Below are 21,074 nucleotides of genomic sequence, written 5' to 3' on the forward strand. Positions count from 1 at the left end.
CGACAGGTTGTACAGAACGTTAAAGGTAGTGCCTTTAAGGCACGGCCCCCAATATTGTTGCCCGGGTGGAAATCGGGAGATATTCGGGAGAATGGTTGCCCAGGGAGATTTTCGGGAGCGGCACTGAAGTTCGGGAGTCTCCCGGGAAAATCGGGAGGGTTGGCATGTATGAATATTAGCGGTGTTACAGCGGCACAGCCACTGTATAATACCGGCGGGCCAGCTCTCATGTTAATTTGATATTGCCTCAAGGGCCAAATGAAATTACATGTCGGGCCAAATTTGACCCGCGGGCCAGAGTTTGACACCCATGACTTAGAGGGAGTTTTGTTGAGGGATTGTTTACGTGAGCCGGTGTTTTAGTCTGGAATCGGTCGTGACGTCACGGGCAACAAAGGTATCAAAATATGGCATTATTTGATTTCATGTGAACTGATACCACGTAGTACTAATGGAATTCGGTCAGTGCCTACAAAAGTTGGGGACCCACCCCTATGCAAAATTTAGATTATTTTCTACAAAATTTGTTTAAAAAAATATATATAGTAGTTCTGAATTGGATTTACATGATTTATTTTGGGATAAGTTGCTCATACGATTGACCTTTTGAAAGGGAGTACCACCAAAAACCGAGGTGTCACAGTATTCTTGATGCATGTGCTCATACTAATTCAGTGAATCATCCATTAGGAACCTGTTTGACTTTCGTGACATCATACAGTAGGAAGTGGATTCATATGGCGCCTTTCGTCGCGGTTTACCTGACACATGAAACGTGACAAATTGGGGGAGGGGCGGCGGTGCACTATCCACTTAAGTGTTGAATATCTTAAAATCTGTTTTGTGGCAATTCCAACTTTGACCGCAGCGTCTGTTGCTATATAGTAGGGGTGTGGGAAAAAAAATTATTTAAATTCGAATCGCGATTCTCACGTTGTGCGATTCAGAATCGATTCTAATTTTAAAAAAATCGTTATTATTTTTTTTTTTTTTAATTAATCAATCCAACAAACCACTACATAGCCATATCATAACAATGGAATCCAATTCCAAAACCAAACCTGACCCAGCAACACTCAGAACTGCAATAAACAGAGCAATTGAGAGGAAACTTAAACACAACACAGAACAAACCAAAAGTAGTGAAACAAAAATAATAATATTATCAACAACAGTATCAATATTAGTTATAATTTCAGCATAGCAGTGATTAAAAATCCTTTATTAACATTATCATTAGATATTTATAAAAATTTAAAAAAAGAACAATAGTGTCACAGTGGCTTACACTTGCATCGCATCTCATAATCTTGACAACACACTGTGTCCAATGTTTTCACAAAGATAAAATAATTCATATTTTTGGTTCATTTAATAGTTAAAAAACACATTTAAATTATCGCAATCATTTGATAAAACATTGTCCTTTACAATTATAAAAGCTTTTTACAAAAATCTACTACTCTGCTTGGATGTCAGCAGACTGGGGTAGATCCTGCTGAAATCCTGTGTATTGAATGAATACAGAATCCTTTTGAATCGGAAAAAAAATCGTTTCTGAATCGAGAATCGTGTTGAATTGAAAAAAATCGATTTTGAATCAAATCGTGACCCCAAGAATTGATATTGAATCGGATCGTGGGACACCAAAAAATTCACAGCCCTACTATACAGAGTGGTGCTTTCCATCATTTTCAGCCGACTGCATTGCATAATGGTTAACCCTCCCTCTTCCTCTCTGGTGCCATAAGAATCCCTTCCCTACTGTATTCAAAGGTGAATAAAAACATTGCAGACACCCGTACGTTTGCTGACTGATTGCTTACATTCTATACAACGATGATTCATGTCCTTATCAGGCAAATTTATAGTGAGGTTTGAAAAATTCACCTGTCCAGGGATTACCTCCTTGGGCACCGAATTGATACCCAAGGCGCGAGGGTCACTGGATTTTACACACCAGCCCTGCAACAGAAGCAAGCACCACCGTTTTTCATGCAAAGCTTGCCAAATGGGCTTTAAAAAAAAAACTGGTTAACAACATGCATTCCTCAGTGCGTCTGCATGAAGACGATTACTTAAGGGGAAGTAAAGAAACATCTGTTAAAATACAAAGAAGCATGTCTTTGAAATTAGAGCGAAATTGCGCAGACAATAGCAGATGTCAAAGTTGGCAGTGCAAAAAAAGCAAAGGCATCAAGTTTGAGGCGCTAATAGCTAAAGCAGACGAGAGCATCGGTGAAGGTGTTATAACTCATTCCATACTGTGTGAATTTGAGTTCTATGATGAGAAGACATTAAAAGTTTGGTTGGTTCTTGGTGTCTCTGAAATCTGTCTTGTATTGTACTTTTTCCTTTAAATCAGACATGTCAAACTCTTTTCCATTGAGGGCCACATCACAGTTTACACTGGCCTCAGAGATCTACTTGTAACAGTGGTGGTCAAAAGTTTACATCCACATGTAAAGGATATAATGTCATGGTTGTCTTGAGATTACAATCATTTCTACAACTCTTATTTTTTCGTGATAGCGTGATTGGAGCACATACTTGTTGGTCACCAAAAACATTCATGAAGTTTGGTTCACATCGGACTGTCTACCCCGCAGTTTTTAAGGACCAGCCATAGACAATTTAGAGTGAAAATCAAATTTTATTTTCACCTGCATACAAAACATTCTAACTTGGATTGTTTCCCTGGCGTCGAGACTCTCCTGAAGGACACCGCAGCGAAGACACAACAAACTCCCTTCTTGTCTCTCATGGACACACACCTGTTGTGAAGTATGAATTATATTTATATAGCGCTTTTCTCTAGTGACTCAAAGCGCTTTACATAGTGATACCCAATATCTAAGTTACATTTAAACCAGTGTGGGTGGCACCGGGAGCAGGTGGGTAAAGTGTCTCGCCCAAGGACACAACGGCAGTGACTAGGATGGCGGAAGCGGGAATCGAACCTGTAACCCTCAAGTTGCTGGCACGGCCACTCTACCAACCGAGCGATACCGCCTGTTGTTGTTGACTTAAGACTAGCGACTGCACGATACATCAAGGCCCCCGGACAGAGACACACCACTGGCTTACACACACACACATCTACAGAAATATACACCACACATACAAACCCAACCGAACGCCTTCGATGCAAATCCCATAGGGGTGATGAATGGATGGTCAGCGCCGGAGAGCTGCGGCCTACCATCATGACCCCGAACTCCCTTCCCTCTGTTGCTAGATATCTCGAGATGTATGTTGTAATATGTATATGTGCTTTGCTATGGAGGTTTTTTTTCCCACTCCAGACTGGGCCCCCTTATGAGCCCATTCTAGATTGTATTTTTTTACTCATCCTTCCCCAGCGTTTACCTGTTTCCCATCTTTTACGGGGCGCCTTGTGGCGACCCATCAGCGTTCTTGTTCTGTAACCCTGTACACTGTTTGTTTTTGTCTAATCTTGAACGGGTTTGTGCTGAAAACAAAGTTTTGTTGTACTTGTGCAATAACAATAAAGACCTATCTATCTATCTATCTATCTATCCATCTATCCATCTATCTATCTATCTATCTATCTATCTATCTATCTATCTATCTATCTATCTATCTTTCATGAATTTATTAGGAGTCTACTGAAAATATGACCAAATCTGCAGGGTCAAAAGTATACATGCAGTAATGTTAATGTTTGGTATTGTGGCCAAACAGCTAAATTGTTATTTCATCTAACCACAGAACTTTCCTCCAGAAGGTTTTATCTTTATCCATTTGATGTTAGATGAAACAAAAATAGAGCTGTTTGGCCACAATACCCAGCAATATGTTTGGGGGAGAAAAGGTGAGGGCTTTAATCACAGGAACACCATTACTACCGTCAAGCATGGTGGTGATAGTAGTATGCTCTGTGCCTGTTTTGCTACCAATGGAACTGGTGCTTTAAATGGGACAAAGAAAAAGGAGAATTACCTCCAAATTCTTCAGGACAACCTGAAATCATCAGCCCGGAGGTTGGGTCTTGGGCGCAGTTGGGTGTTCCAACAGGACAATGACCCCAAACACACGTCAAAAGTGGTAAAGGAAAGGCTAAATCAGGCTAGAATTAAGGTTTTAGAATGGCCTTCCCAAAGTCCTGACTTAAAGGTGTGGACAATGCTGAAGAAACAAGTCCATGTCAGAAAACCCAAAAATTTAGCTGAACTGCACCGATTTTGTCAAGAGGAAAGGTCAAAAACTCAACCAGAAGCCTGCCGGAAGTTTGTAGATGGCTACCAAAAGCGCCTTATTGTAGTGAAACTTGCCAAGGGACATGTAAACAAATATTAATATTGATGTATGTATACTTTTGACCCAGCAGATTTGGTCACATTTTCAGTAGACCCATTATAAATTTATAAAAGAACCAAACTTGATGAATGTCTTTTGTGACCAACAAGTATGTGCTCCAATCACTCTAACAAAAAAATAAGAGTTCTAGAAATTATTGGAAACTCAAGACAGCTATGACATAATATCCTTTACAACTTTTGACCACAACTGTATACTAGTTTGCCTAAGCATGTGACTATTATACATATTTTTTTTACATACATTATAAAAACAATCTGTATATTTTACATTAAAATTCTGGTGATTAAGTTGCCAGTTGTTGTTTTTTTACTGTAAAATCTACAGTTTTGTTTTTTGTTTTTTGCAACTTACAATAGTAAATGGAAAAATAGTACTACTTTTTTTTTAAACAAAAAAAAAACAGGCAGTTCAGTAGCCAGAATTTTACTGTAAAATTTACTGTGGTTTTTACTATCAAAAGAACAACATTGACATGTTTATTTTTTTTATTTTGGCAAAGGAGCTGACAGTTTTTTAGCATAAAAAAATGTGCAACCGTTTTTTTGTTTGTACAGTAATACACCGTAAAATCAACAACCGGGAATTTTACGGTCGAAAAGTAAGTCGACATAATTTTGCCTTAAAAAACTGTGGTAGAGTTTTTTAATTTTTTTTTATTTTACAGTTAATAGTAACATAATTTTCACCGTAACATCCAATGTATTTATTTTACAGTGAACAATTTGATGAAGATCTTGCTTGTTTTAAAGTTGTTGTTTTTTTGACAAAAATTTGTTTGGGAAGTGTTCTAATATTTGTTGCAATATTGGATGATATATAACGTTTTAAAAAAGGTATGTAATATCAAGTTCAAGTCAAGTTTATTGTTTTTCGGTCAAAAAACAAACAGTTATACATACATAAAATGAAAAATGAAAAAAGGGTTTAGGCTGAAGTTCAAAACTTATTGCGCCTAAGTAAAAAATAAATATAAACTTCCGAAAAATTTTGAAATGTCTTTTGCACAGCATATTGTGAATACCCATTATACACAACATGAGTATAGTTCAATTATATATACAGTAAAGGCATATCATGCAGTACATATAGTTTTGTTTGTCAAAATGGAAATAATGAGTATATTTAGTAAGAACTAGAGATGCGCGGATTGGCAATTATATCATCAGCATGCGTGTCACCAAAATCGTCATCCACCCGCCGTCCACCCGAACCAACATTTTATCGGGACCGTACCCGCCCGCCAACCGCCCGCTGAATTACATCAGAGATTGGCCACCTTTACCACTCACAGAGCTAATTAAAACTGTCTCATAGAGAAATGAGGTCAATTGGAGCCGCTAACGTTCTCGCGACCACACAATAGCGTTCATCCTGATGACAAGAACATGGGCGTACTTGAAGTCATTGCCTTTGACACATTCAACAAAATGTACGAACCGATTGTTGGTCCAGCAACATGGTGTGTGCAGCTTCCGCAATCACACGTATGAGATTGAAAGGCATACTGGGTGATACAGAGTACACTGATGGTTGTGATATAAACAACTTAAACACTTTCTAATATGCGCCACGCTGTGAAGCCACACAATACAAGATTGACAAACACATTTCGGGAGAACATCCTCACAGTAACACAACATAAACGCAACATAACTAATACCCATAATCCTTTGTATTCATGACACATCATGAATATATTTTACACCCCCGCGGGGGGTTGGCGGGGTTTGGGGTGTATAAAATAGTCAGGAAGTGTCATGAATACAAAGGATTATGGGTATTTGTTGTGTTGCGTTTATGTTGTGTTACTGTGAGGATGTTCTCCCGAAATGTGTTTGTCTTCTTAATTGGTGTGGCTTCAAAGCGTGGCGCATATTACTAAGAGTGTTAAAATTGTTTATATCGCAACCATTAGTGTACTCTGTGTCACCCAGTATGCCTTGCAGTCGTGTGTGTGTTGCCGCGGAAGGCACACACAACATGATGCTGGACTGACAAGCAGATCGTACATGTTGTAGAAGGCGACAAAGCCAATGGCTTCATAGCGCTCACTAATACTTATCATCTGGGTGACTGCCGGCAGTCATTCAAGAAAATAATAGCGTCTCCTATTGACTTCTTCGCCTTATGACACGGGTCTTAAATGGCTCTTTGAATGGCAAAGGAGACCGATCACAGAACCATGTATATCAAATGTCTCTGGATGGTTCAACCATAGATTAAAATCTATTTTTTCGTCGCGTCAACTGCCCGACCCGCGGTTTACCCGCGGACTCCGCGGATGAGACCGCAAACCGCGCATCTCTAGTAAGAACATATTAGGTACTTGACACATATTTCCGGGCGCTTGTGGGCCAGATAAAATGATGTGGCGCACAACATCCGGCCCCCCGGCCTTAAGTTTGCTTTTAAATTAACCATTGCTTATGCATTTTTTTTTAAACCCTACCCCTTAAAAGAAAATAACAGACACATACCTAGAATACTTACTTACCACTCTGTTATACATTTTACTGCATTTATTTGTATAACAGAATAACAAATGCAACACACTACTGTTTTTTGCTGATATTGTGTTTCTAGCTCTAATGGACTGTCTGTCTTTGTCAGGGGGGACTTAAAAATTCAGCAGGGGGTTCGATCATTATTTCCCCCGCTGCCCATATACACCACTGACGAGAATTTTATGACCACTAACAACATTAAATCTGATACAACAGCTGTAAAATTCTGCTAAAAATAACAAATGCAGTGCAGTTGTACAGCAGTGTTTTTCAACCTTTTTTGAGCCAAAACACATTTTTTTCATTGAAATATTCCAGCAGAAATCATTAAAAAAATCTAACTCAGTTGACAGCAAAAAGTCATTGTCGCAATTGTTGGATATGACTTTAAACCATAACCAAGCATGCATCAATATAGCTCTTGTCTCAAAGTATATGTACTGTCGCCACCTGTCACATCACCCCCTGACTTATTTGGAATTTTTATTTTGCTGTTTTCCTGTGTGTAGTGTTTTAGTTCTTGTCTTGCGCTTCTATTTTGGTGACTTCTGGTATTTTCCTGTAGCAGTTTCATGTCTTCCTTGAGCACTATTCCCTGCGTCTACTTGGTTTTAGCAATAAAAAATATTCAAGATGTTGCTATCTTTCTTTGTCATGTCATGTTCATGTCATGTTCAAATGTACTTTGTGGACGCCATCTTTGCTCAACACGATGTAAGTCTTTGCTGTCGTCCAGCATTCTGTTTTTGTTTACTTTGTAGCCGGTTCAGTTTTTGTTTTTGTTCCCTAAGCTTCAATGTCTTTTCTTTGGGGCACTAACCTTTTGTTTATTTTTGGTTTTAGCATTAGATAGCTTTTTACCTGCTACCTGCCTCCCACTGTCATCTGCAGATTGGGATCACAGCAAACCATGTTCCGACATCTACGAAGCAATTATCTACCTGCTGCCACCTACTGATATTGAAGAGTATTGATGAGTTTTTTCTTGAGCCCTGGTGTGGGATCCGAGCCGAGGATGTTGTTGTGGCTTGTGCAGCCCTTTGAGACACTGCCGAACTCTAGACAGCACCGACACTCAACAACACATCATTTGCAGACTATAACTACTGGTTTGCAAAAAATATTTTTACCCCAAATAGGTGAAATTACATAATCTCCCACAGCACACTAGTGTTGGCACAGTGGTTGAAAAACACTGTTGTACAGCATATGTAAAATGTTAATACTTAACTTATTTTATATTTGAAAAGGGAGCTGCAGCTTTTGTATTGGATCTCATTCTATGGAGTCTATGGCTGATTGGTTGACTTGGTATCATTAAGTATGTCATCATTCCCTGCTCTGTCTATTTCTGTATTGAATACCTGGCGTCCATTCCTAAACATACACTGCACACATGTGAGGCATTTCCACTCACACCAGTTAAGTGATCATTTGCTGACCCACCTTATGAGGGTCCAGCGTGAAGCTGGGTCGCAACAGGCTGCCTGCGTCTGCATGGTTGTCGTGGTCAACTTCATACATGTTGTACGACGGGTTCCCAATCTCCACATTTAATCCCCCATTGGTCATCGGCTGCCTTTGGACACGTTTCCCCCTGTGGTGTGGATTTCGGCCCGTTATATACAAGGCATGATACACTGTGCAACAACATGCATGCCACAAACAACATATAACTTGTTCCACTGTGTTCAACAACTCAAATGACTTATTATGATGTTCCAAGAACACAACATGTTCGAAACAAACAAAACTATAAGGGCCATTCCATTGAATCCGTGTCATCTGCGTCCCCAGGTAATAAAGTGTATAAATATGCAGTACAGTTTAAGGCCTACTGAAATTAGATTTTCTTATTCAAACGGGGATAGCAGGTCCATTCTATGTGTCATACTTGATCATTTCGCGATATTGCCATATTTTTGCTGAAAGGATTTAGTAGAGAACAACGACGATAAAGTTCGCAACTTTTGGTCGCTGATAAAAAAGCCTTGCCTTTACCGGAATTAGCAGACAATGACTAACCTGGTGTGAGGGCTCCTTACATCCTCACATTGTTTATAATGTGAGCCTCCAGCAGCAAGAGCTATTCGGACCGAGAAAGCGACAATTTCCCCATTAATTTGAGCGAGGATGAAAGATTTGTGGATGAGGAAATTTAGAGTGAAGGCCTAAAAAAAAAAAAAAAATAAATAAATAAAAAAAAAGGCAAGTGAAGTGAATTATATTTATATAGCGCTTTTTCTCTAGTGACTCAAAGCGCTTTACAGAATGAAACCCAATATCTAATATTTACATCTAAACCAGTGTGGGTGGCACTGGGAGCAGGTGGGTGAATTGTCTTGCCCAAGGACACAACGGCAGTGACTAGGATGGCGGAAGTGGGTATTGAACCTGCAACCCTTAAGTTGCTGGCACGGCCGCTCTACCAACTGACCTATACCGCAAGGGCAAGTGAGAGTGATTCAGATGTTTTTATACACATTTACTGGGATAATTCTGGGAAAACACTTATCTGCCTATTGTGTTGCTAGTGTTTTAGTGAGTTAAACAGTACCTTAAAGTCGGAGGGGTGTGGCCACGGGTGTTTTGAAGTCAGGGTGTCTGAGAGAAGTCACGGCAGCAGGTCTCCGGTAAGAGGCGATTTATTTCAACAATTTTGTAGTCGGGATCCATGTTCGCTTGACTGCTCTGATCCATTGTACATTCACCTCCGGGAATTTTAAACAAGGAAACATCATGTGTTTGTGTGGCTAAAGGCTAAAATCTTCCCACCTACAGTATATCTTTCTACTTTGACTTCTCCATTATTAATTGAACAAATCGCAAAAGATTCAGCAACACAGATGTCCGAAATACTGTGTAATTGTGCGATGAAAAGAGACGACTTACGACCGTAAGTGGTGCTGGGCTAATATGTCCCCTCCAACCAATAACGTCACAAATACGCGTCATCATTCCGCGACGTTTTCAACAGGAAACTCTGCGGGAAATTTAAAATTGTAATTTAGTAAACTAAACCGGCCGTATTAGCATGTGTTGCAATGTTAATATTTCATCATTGATATATAAACTATCAGACTGTGTGGTCGGTAGTAGTGGGTTTCAGCAGGGCTTTAACTGTAAAGTAGTGTTGTAACAATACTAATATTTTGGTACCGGTACTACAATTATTTCTGTACTTTTTGGTACTTTTCAAAATAAGGGGGACCACAAAAAAATTGCATTATTGGCTTTATTTTAACAGAAAATCTTAGGGTACATTAAACATATGTTTCTTATTGCAGTTAAGTCCTTAAATAAAAGAGTGAACATACAAGACAAGTTGTCTTTTGTTAGTAAGTAAAACAACAAAGGCTCCTAATTAGTGAAGTATATTTATATAGAGCTTTTTCTCTAGTGACTCAAAGCGCTTTACATAGTGAAACCCAATATATATATATTTTTTTTACATGTAAACCAGTGTGGGTGGCACTGGGAGCAGGTGGGTAAAGTGTCTTGCCCAAGGACACAACGGCAGTGACAAGGATGGCGGAAGCGGAGATTGAACCTGCAACCCTCAAGTTGCTGGCACGGCCACTCTACCAACCAAGCTATACCGCTTACGTATGCAGTAACATATTGTATCATTTTTCATTCTATTATTTTGGCAACATTATTAAATTGAAGACAAGTGGTAGTAAAGCAATTATTAATCTACTGTACTTGTTCATTTACTGTTAAAGGCCTACTGAAACCCACTACTACCGACCACACAGTCTGATAGTTTATACATCAATGATGAAATATTAACATTGCAACACATGCCAATACGGCCGGTTTAGTTTATTAAATTACAATTTCCCGCGGTGTTTCCTGTTGAAAACGTCGCGTATGATGATGGGTATTTGTGACGTTATTAGTTGGAGGGGACATCTTAGCCCAGCACCACTTACGGCTAAAAGTCGTCTCTTTTTTATTGCGCAATTACACAGTATTTTGTACATCTGTGTTGCTGAATTTTTTGTTCAATTAATAATGGAGACGTCAAAGAAGAAAGATGTAGGTGGGAAGCGGTGTATTGCGGCTGCCTTTAGCAACAGAAACACAGCCGGTGTTTCCTTTTTCCCTTGTTTACATTCCCTAAAGATGACGGTGAAGCTTTACAATGGAACAGAGCGGTCAAGCAAACATGGTTCCCTACCACATGTCAACTGGCAGGTTTCGGTGAGAAAATTGTGGTAATAAGTCTACTCTTACTGTAGACATGAGCGGAGAGCTTGCATCGTTCCTAGTGCACCTGTCAAAGAGGCAGCTGCGGACTGAATGCTGTTGGTGGAAAGCGGTGGATTGCAGCTGCCTTTAGCAACTGAAACAAAGCTGGTGTTTCTTTGTTTGTTGTGAAGCTTTAACACAGAACGGTCAAGCGAACATGTTTCTCTATGTCAACCAGCAAGTTTTTGGATGGGAAAATTGTGATATTAAGTCGGCTCTTACCGGAGACTGGAGCGGATTATGCAACTTCATCCTGCAGCTCAAAAAGGCAGCTGTGATCTTGGCTCCCTGGCTTCTCTCAGAGACACTGGCGTTCACCGCAGACATCCCACTTTCAGATATGACTTTATAATCTCACTAAAATACTATTAACACAATAAACAGATAGGGATTTTCCAGAATTATCCTAGTAAATGTGTCTAATTACATCTGAAACGCTCCCACTGTCGCCGCCTGGAGCCGTCGCCTTTTTTTTTTTTTTTTTTAGTGCTTCACTCTAACTTTCCACATACACGAATCTTTCATACTCGTTCAAATTAATGGGGAAATTCTCGCTTTCTTGGTCCGAATAGCTCTTGCTGCTGGAAGCTCACATTATAAACAATGTGAGGATGTGAGGAGCCCTCACACCGGTGACGTCACGCGCACATCGTCTGCTACTTCCGGTAAAGGCAAGGCTTTTTTATTAGCGACCAAAAGTTGCGAACTTTATCGTCGATGTTCTCTACTAAATCCTTTCAGCAAAAATATGGCAATATCGCAAAATGATCAAGTATGACACCTAGAATGGACCTGCTATCCCCGTTTAAATAAGAAAATCTCATTTCAGTAGTAAGTGTCGAACATCATTTGAGTTACAAGTTGAGATGTTCAATAAATGCTTTAAAATGTAATATCGGAAATTATTGGTATCTGTTTCAAAAAGTAAAATGTATTACTTTTTAAAACGCTGTTGTACAGAGTGGAACCTTATAGGCACTGCCTATGCGTGCCTGCACAATTACATAATGACTACGACTTTTCACAAACACACAAGTGAATGCAAATCATACTTGTTCAACAGCCATACAGGTCACACTGAGGGTGGCCGTATAAACAACTTTAACACTGTTACAAATATGCGCCACACTGTGAACCCACACCAAACAGGAATGACAAACACATTTCGGGAGATCATCCGCACCATAACATAACAAAAACACAACAGAACAAATACCCAGAACCCCAGGGTTCTGCGGCCCCTCTCCAAGGTTTTTCATTGTCATCCCACTGGGTTGAGTTTTTCCTCGCCCTTGTGTGCGATCTGAACCGAGCCCTTTGAGATGCTTGTGATTTAGGGCTGAATAAATAAACATTGATTGACTGATTTGTGGTGAGTCCAACCTTGACCACAGCGTCGATTGCTATGTAGCGTGGCGCTTTCCATCGTTTTCACCAGACTGCATTGCAAAATGATTTATCCCCCCTTCTTCTTTCCCCTTCTTCTCACATAATCTCCACCCCTGAAATGGAGCCATACGAGTCCCTTCCCAACTGCAGTTATCAGATTTAGAGTTGAAAAAAAACAAATAAACTGAAGTTAAACAACAAGCAAATGGTTCCAACGGTGTGTAATGGCCCTTATGTTCTGTTCACACAAGCAACTTTCCAGCACTTGTGGTAAAGTAGTTACTTACCTTTGCTTCCGTCTGAAGATATAAATTCCCGCAACCACCATCACAATCAAGATGACCAGCAGGACGAGAGGCACAATAATAGCTATACTCCCTGGGAAAGACAATGAAGGGATAGATGACAATGATAAGGTTTTCTTTTTTTCCAAAACAACAATACGCTGAGTGCATGTGATGTTTTATTTACATGTTATGTAAAATACCGTATTTCCTTGAATTGCCGCAGGGCATATAGTATGCGCCTGCCTTGAATTACTGCCGGGTCAAACTCGCTTCGCAAAATAATTAGCGCATGCTTAGTATTACCGCCGGGTCAAACTCATGACGTCACGAGTGACACTTCCCCTGTCATCATTTTCAAAATGGTAGAGGCTGATTTCAATACCGGTAATTTAAAATCGCATAAAGGGAAGAAGTTTAAGAGCTATTCAGTAGGATTTAAGGTCCAAGCTTACATCACACTCACATTTTTACTGAATGCCTTTGGTAAGTGCCGGAGTGAGAAGAGGTTTTAAAATAATTAGCGCATGCGTACTTTTACCGCATGCCTTTGGTAAGCTCAGGAGTGAGAAGAGGTTTTAAATTAATTAGCGCCCAGGCGGCAATTCAAGGAAATACGGTACCTTTTTTTTTTCTATAAAGACATAAATGGTTTTGGATGAGTGGACCCAGGGATCATTTTTGAGCAACAGCTGGACCTCCAATTAACATGTGGTGAACATGCTGGGTTATGGTAGGACGGGGTCTTAGTTACTCCACGCCAGAGTAATTACCAAGACTCATCCAAGCGTAATCATACCAAAAACTAACCTCCACTCGTATTATCTGATCTGCTGCTTTTGGGCGCAGGTCTCTCACACTGCGTTCCAGCCCAGTTTGTGGAACACCTGTGCAGACGACAGCGTGATTAAACAAAACTTTAGTGACAGAGCATCGTTTTGCCTAGGGAAGAAAAAAACTATTTAAAGGGGAACATTATCACAATTTCAGAAGGGTTAAACCAATAAAAATCAGTTCCCAGTGGCTTGTTTTATTTTTCGAAGTTTTTTTCAAAATTTTACCCATCACGCAATATCCCGAAAAACGGCTTCAAAGTGCATGATTTTCACCATCGCTATATCCACCCGTTCCATTTTCTTGTGACGTCACTGCGTGACGCCAATACAAACAAAAATGGCGGATAGAACAGAAACGTACAACGACTTTAGCTCGGACTCAGACTCAGATTTCAGCGGTTTAAGCGATTCAACAGATTACGCATGTATTGAAACGGATGGTTGGAGTGTGGAGGCAGATAGCGAAAACGAAATTGAAGAAGAAACTGAAGCTATTGAGCCATATCACAACAGACAACGGCAACGAGGACGAATTTGGCGATCACCTTCTAACCAACGATTGCATCTTTTGACAACTGGTGCAACATGAATCTGTCGATTGGTATATGTTTGTTTGGCATTAAATGTGGGTGGAGGGAAAGGCTGGATGCAAATATAGCTACAAATGAGGCATACTGATGCAATATGTACATACAGCTAGCCTAAATAGCATGTTGGCCTCGATTAGCTTGCAGTCATGCTGTGCGCAAATATGTCTGATTAGCACATAAGTCAATAACATCAACAAAACTAACATTTGTGATTTCGTTGACTTTATTGTTGGAAATGTATCTGCTTTGAGTGTCGCAGGATATCCACACAACTCTGTGCCATCTCTGTCGTAGCATCGCTATCGTCGGTAGCGATGCTACGACAGAACAGAACAAACAAGGGATTTTCGCATCTTTTGACCACTGGTGCATTTTGAATCCGTCGATTGGTATGTGTTTGTTTGGCATTAAATGTGGGTGGAGGGAAAGGCTGGATGCAAATGTAGCTACAAATGAGGCTTAATGATGCGATATGTACATACAGCTAGCCTAAATAGCATGTTAGCATCGATTAGCTTGCAGTCATGATGTGCGCAAATATGTCTGATTAGCACATAAGTCAATAACATCAACAAAAGTCACCTTTGTGATTTCGTTGACTTTATCGTTGGAAATGTATCTGCTTTGAGTGTCGCGGGATATCCACTCATCTCTGTGCCATCTCTGTCGTAGCATCGCTATCGTCGGTAGCGATGCTACGACAGAACAGAACAAACAAGGGACTTTCGCATCTTTTGACCACTGGTGCAACTTGAATCCGTCGATTGGTATGTGTTTGTTTGGGTGGAGGGAAAGGCTGGATGCAAATATAGCTACAAATGAGGCATAATGATGCAATATGTACATACAGCTAGCCTAAATAGCATGAGAGCATCGATTAGCCTGCCGTGACCATTGCTATGTCTGAATAGCACACTCCACGTAAGTCAACTTGAATCCCTCCCTGTTCGTGTTGTTACAACACACCAAGGTATGGAAAACAGTCGAAAAAACGGAAAATAACAGCTGATTTGACTTGGTGTGTGTAATGTGTTTGAGAAAATGGTGGATTGCTTCCTGTTGTGACATCACGGGTGAAAAGTCATTGCTCCGACAGCGAACAATTGAAAGCTGTTTTAATCGCCAAATCCACCCTTTTAGAGTTCGGAAATCGGTTAAAAACAACATATGGTCTTTTTTTCTGCAACATCAAGGTATATATTGACGCTTACATAGGTCTGGTGATAATGTTCCCCTTTAAACAATTAAAACAAACACTATGTTGAAATAAACAAACGCGTATGCATGTTGTGTCCACAGACGGAGGGTGATATTTTATGTTGAACATGTGCTGCGTGGATAGGAGAGGGGAGGAGGGAGCGGGAAAAAAACACGTCCTCGTGTTGATTGTGTTGGAATGGCCATGACGTACAGCATGTCCCTTGTTAGCAGAGGTGAGATCCAATTTCACAGGAGTGACGCAGATGGGTTCTGTAAAGCATCAATGATCCGGCTAATGGAATTATGACATGCAATCGAAACACACTATCAGGCCACTTGTATATACATAACAATGCAGACCCGGGAAGCCACAGAAAATAATGTAATCCACACAAAAATGAATCCAGGCAACCTCCTTGAACCTGCGTTCCGATAATGAGCATCAATAACAAACGGGTGGAATTCTGCTTTCCCCCATTTCCAGGCACATGGTCCAAATATCCCGCTCGCCAACATGCACACTGTGCAGAATGCAGCCGGGATGAGAGTATGATGTACACAGGTCAGGTTTTGAGCTTTGTTGCTATGCTGGGCGAGGTCTGCATGGGATGGGTGAGCGTGACAGCATAGAGTCATGCAGCAACTCATAATGTAACAAGTGCCTCGTTCGAGTTGAGCCGGTGTGTGAATTTAGAGCTTTGCATAAGTGTTGGTCAATGAGGCTGCACGTGTTGGTGAATTATTACTAAAATTCAGCGTTACGCATTGAGTAGAGGTAGTGAATAATGCGTAGTGTATGCAAATCTTACACAGTCGTTAAAGTAGGGGCTAACAACTTGTGACAGTAAAAGCTGTAAATGTCGGGGCGTAAACGTTCCTCCGAACAAATGCCTTGCTCTTATGATAATTAAGGTCAGCGAGTACATAAAGGTTAATCATGCATTCGTGTGCCTGTTTAGCATTCATGCTTTTCTTTAAAAGGCTGTTTGATGGATTTAAATGTCATTTGTATTCACATTTCCCGGACATCTAAACATCTTTATGCATTTGTACTTAAATTCAATCAATCAATCAATGTTTTTTTATATAGTCCTATATCACAAGTGTCTCAAAGGGCTGTATAAAGGAAATTCCAATACAAGAGGTACCTCGGGATAAGAGTACGTCAGCTCACGGGGTTTTTTTTAAGACACTAGCTTCATCTCAACCAATTGGCTGCGGACGAAAATTCGGGGATCAAGCCGAGTGGCATTACACTGCAAAAAGTCAGTGTTCAAAAAAAAAAAAAGAAAAAAATAATACAAAATTAGGGGTATTTTATTTGAACTAAGTAAAATTGTCTGCCAATTTGTCAAGAAAATTTGGCTTGTCAAGACTTTCCGAAACAAGTAAAATTAGCGAACCCAAAAAATACCTTAAAGCAAGGGTCACCAACCTTTTGGAAGCCAAGAGCTACTTCTTGGGTTGTGATTAATGCGAAGGGCTACCAGTTTGATACACACTTAAATAAATTGCCAGGAATAGCCAATTTGCTAAATTTACTTTTAACTCCGTTATTATTAATAATTAATATTTATGGAAACGCTGATTATCTTAATGTAACAGGGTCAATTACGTCTTGTAAATAATGTATTTTATATTGTTTTATTATTGTTATAATTACACAAAATATGTAAGTTACATGTAAATACCTGAATATCATTTGATGTTTTGTCAATGTGGAAGCATTGTCTTGTTGTCCCTTCTACTGCAATAATAACTGTGACACCTGTCTTTTTATATGCATTGGACACGCCCTCCAACTTCCCTTTTTGTCTATGATGACGGGAGAGGTAGGTGTCATTGCGATGACAGAAAATGTTTTGTCTTGTTAAGAATTTCAACTCTTTTCTTGTTCATTATTATATTTGTGTAGGGGCTTGACAATGGCACAACGTTTTTGATGACAATTGTATTCTGTGTATTATCAAGTATGTTTTCATTTTACTTTGTATGTAAATACGCCCGCCCTTTTTGTTTACGATAACGGGAGAGGGGCTCAACGATGGCACGAAGTTTTTGATTACAATTGTATTCTGAGTATTATCAGTTAAGTGCAGTGGAGAAACCCATGGTGTCGGTTGTCTTCCATAAATCACACACAACGCAGAGGAAAAGACCACCGGTTACACTAATGATTTCTCACAATAAATATATATTTTTGATGACATGTTTTAAATAGGTTAAAATCCGATCTGCACTTTGTTAGAATATATAACAAATTGGACCAAGCTATATTTGAACAAAGACACATCATTATTTCTTTTCGATTTTCCAGAACAACAATTTTAAAATAAATTAAATAGACTTTGAAATAAAATTTAAAATTGATTCTACAGATTTTCTGGATTTGCCAGAATATATTTTTTTAATTTTTAATCATAATAAATTTGAAGAAATATTTCACAAATATTCTTCATCAAAAAAGCAAAAGCTAAAATAAAGAATTAAATTAAAATGTATTTATTATTCTTAACAATTAAAAAAAAAAAAAACTTGAACATTGATTTTAATTGTCAGGAAAGAAGAGGAAGGAATTTAAAAGGTAAAAATGTATGTGTTTAAATATCCTGAAATCTTTTTTAAGGTTGTATTTTTTCTCTAAAAAGTGTCTTTCTGAAAGTTATAAGAAGGAAAATAAAAAAATAAATGAATGTATTTAAACAAGTGAAGACCAAGTCTTTAAAATATTTTCTTGGATTTTCAAATTCTATTTGAGTTTTGTCCCTCTGAGAATTAAAAATGTCGAGCAAAGCGAGATCAGCTTGCTAGTAAATAAATACAATTTAAAAAAATAGAGGCAGCTCACTGGTAAGTGCTGCTATTTTAGCTATTTTTAGAACAGGTCAGCAGGCGACTCATCTGTTTCTTACGGGCTACCCGGTGCCCGCGGGCAATACGTTGGTGACCCCTGCCTTAAAGTAAGTATAATCTCACTAAAAACAAGTGCATTTTTCTGGGTAGAAAAAAAAAGACCTTAAATATGTGGAAAAATATTCTTAAATTAAGTAAATGCTAGTGCCATTATCTTGACATAATGACATGCGCTCGGCATCATGATTTTTTTTTTTTTCATGCTTGAAATAAGAAATTATTACTTTAAAATAGTAGTTTTATACTTGTGAGTGTTGATGACAAAGCGTTGCATCAGTTGATATTCTAGTTTCAAGCATGTTTTACTCAATATAGGTCATAAAATCTCAGCAACAAGCTATAATATCTTACTGAGATCATTTAGGACCCAAACCCTTAAAACAAGTAAAACACTCTAACATAAAATCTGCATAGTGAGAATAATTATCTTATCAGACAAAAAATAAGCAAATATCACCCTTATTTGAGATATTTAATCTTACTTAGATTTCAGTTTTTGCAGTGTAGTTAGCATGGCGAATGCCACAGTGAACCCAGTAAGATTCTACCAATAAGTCCAGTTTTACGTGCTCGCATTACCTGATAGCTCGATAATGTATAACCCATGGAAAAAATGATGGAATCACCAGTGTTGGAGGATGTTCATTCAGTGGTTTAATTTTGGAGAAAAAAAAAGCAAATAAAAGAAACAACACTAAAATGGCAACTTTCTGGCTTTAAACCTGCTCAGTGGCTCGGTGGAGTGTCTTTCCCTGAGTCATACCAAAGACTATAAAAATAGGACCCATTGCCTCCCTGCTCGGCACACAGCATCAAGGGTTGGAATTGGGTGGGTTAAATCGCCAAATTGATTCCCGAGCGCGGCCACCGCCACTGCTCACTGCTCCCCTCACCTCCCAGTCTCAATGATAGTCACCACACCTACTGTGTGTGTGACTATCATTGGGACTTTAACTTTAAGAAACACTAAGCTAACTCATGAAAACAAATTGCAGTAGTCAGTAACAGTTTAAATTTGAGATCAAGCAAAGTAAAACAAACACTCATTTTGAGGTGAAAATCTAAAACAAACAAAAACACTAAAACACACCACTAGCACTTTGTTGCACCACCTCGGGTTTTTATAACAGCTTGCAGTCTGTGAGGCATGGATTTAACGAGGGACGAATAGTACTTTTCATCAATCTTGCTTCAACATTCTATGGTTGGTTGTCATAGACAATTTTCTTCCATTCCCACCACACATTTGGATCAAGATTGGGATAATTTGCCGGACATGACATTGACCTAGTGTATTTTTTCTTCAAAAAAAGATTTTTGACAGTTTTTGCAAATGTCAAGATTCATTATCATCTTATAAAACTAGGTCATCATCCCCAAACATCCTTTCCATTGACGGAAAAAGAGATGTGTCCAACGTATTCAACATATAATGCCATTACCCTGACATGCAGCCTCTTATAACTAATGGCTGTTGAAATGTGTATGTTTTCTTCAGGCAGTCGTCTTCATAAATCACCAAACAAAAGTACCAAATTTGCGATTTTCGTCGTTGAATATATAATAACACCAATAGTCAATGGTTGTTTTCCTTAGCCCAGTGGTTCTCAACCTTTTTTCAGTGATGTTCCCCCTGTTAACATTTTTTTAATTCAAGTACCCCCTAATCAGAGCAAAGCATTTTTGGTTGAAAAAAAGAGATAAAGAAGTAAAATACAGCACTATGTCATCAGTTTCTGATTTATTAAATTGTATAACAGTGCAAAATATTGCTCATTTGTAGTGGTCTTTCTTGAACTATTTGGAAAAAAAGTTATAAAAATAACTAAATACTTGTTGAAAAATAAACAAGTGATTCAATTATAAATAAAGATTTCTACACATAGAAGTAATCATTAACTTAAAGTGCCCTCTTTGGGGATTGTAATAGGGATCCATCTGGATTCATCAACTTAATTTTAAACATCTCTTCACAAAAAAAAAAAAAAATTAACATCAATATTTATGGAACATGTCCACAAAAAATCTAGCTGTCAACACTGAATATTGCATTGTTGCATTTCTTTTCACAGTTTATGAACTTACATTCATATTTTGTTGAAGTATTATTCGATAAATATATTTCTAAACACGTTTTTGAATTGTTAGTATTTTTAGAATATTTTTTTTAAATTTCACGCACCCCTTGGCATACCTTCAAGTACCCCCAGGGGTACGCGTACCCCCATTTGACAACCACTGCCTTAGCCCATTGTAACATTGTTATTATGATTAAGTGTTAAGGACAGATTTGTATTTGTATCTGTATTGGTATATGGTTTCTTATAGTTCGATCACAAACAGTGACTCCACCCATCCATCAATTTTCTACCGCTTATTCCCTTTTGGGGTTGCGGGGGGCGCTGGCGCCTATCTCAGCTACAATCGGGCGGGAGGCGGGGTACACCCAGGACAAGTCGCCACCTCATCGCAGGGCCAACACAGATAGACAGTAAACTTTTTCCGACAATTTTTTTCTTAAATTGTTTTGCTGTGCATTTTCGTTCAGTTTTATGTGTCGACGCTTTGATGTTTTCCTTCATCTAACAATATTTCTGCTTTTTACAACCTTCCCATGTTGTTAGTACTTGGTCCAAATTAACTGTGAACAGTCAGCATCTTTTGCAACTAGAGATGTATGTCGTTAAGATTTTATCGATACGATACTCTTATCGATATTTGTTGTCAATACCGGTATTTATCGGTACTCTTATTGGTTCT

The 21,074-nt window shown here is 38.9% G+C and overlaps 1 protein-coding gene across 6 annotated transcripts in view; it reads right to left on the minus strand.

The window, feature by feature from the left end:
* lrp1bb (low density lipoprotein receptor-related protein 1Bb) overlaps positions 1-21,074 on the minus strand; it is a 993,888-nt gene that overhangs the window by 9,900 nt on the left and 962,914 nt on the right. For 3 of the 6 annotated variants that reach the window (XM_061918476.1, XM_061918475.1, XM_061918473.1), the window contains 4 exons: positions 13,586-13,662; positions 12,779-12,869; positions 8,295-8,445; positions 1,827-1,965 (listed from right to left, as the gene is read on the minus strand). In XM_061918476.1, coding sequence (XP_061774460.1) covers positions 1,827-1,965; positions 8,295-8,445; positions 12,779-12,869; positions 13,586-13,662 — 458 coding nt within the window. The remainder of the gene's footprint in view (positions 1-1,826; positions 1,966-8,294; positions 8,446-12,778; positions 12,870-13,585; positions 13,663-21,074) is intronic. The other 3 variants (XM_061918478.1, XM_061918474.1, XM_061918477.1) reach the window with 2 other exon arrangements.

The sequence above is a fragment of the Nerophis ophidion genome, linkage group LG13 (assembly GCF_033978795.1).
Source record: "Nerophis ophidion isolate RoL-2023_Sa linkage group LG13, RoL_Noph_v1.0, whole genome shotgun sequence".
NCBI classification, from domain to species: Eukaryota; Metazoa; Chordata; class Actinopteri; order Syngnathiformes; family Syngnathidae; genus Nerophis; species Nerophis ophidion.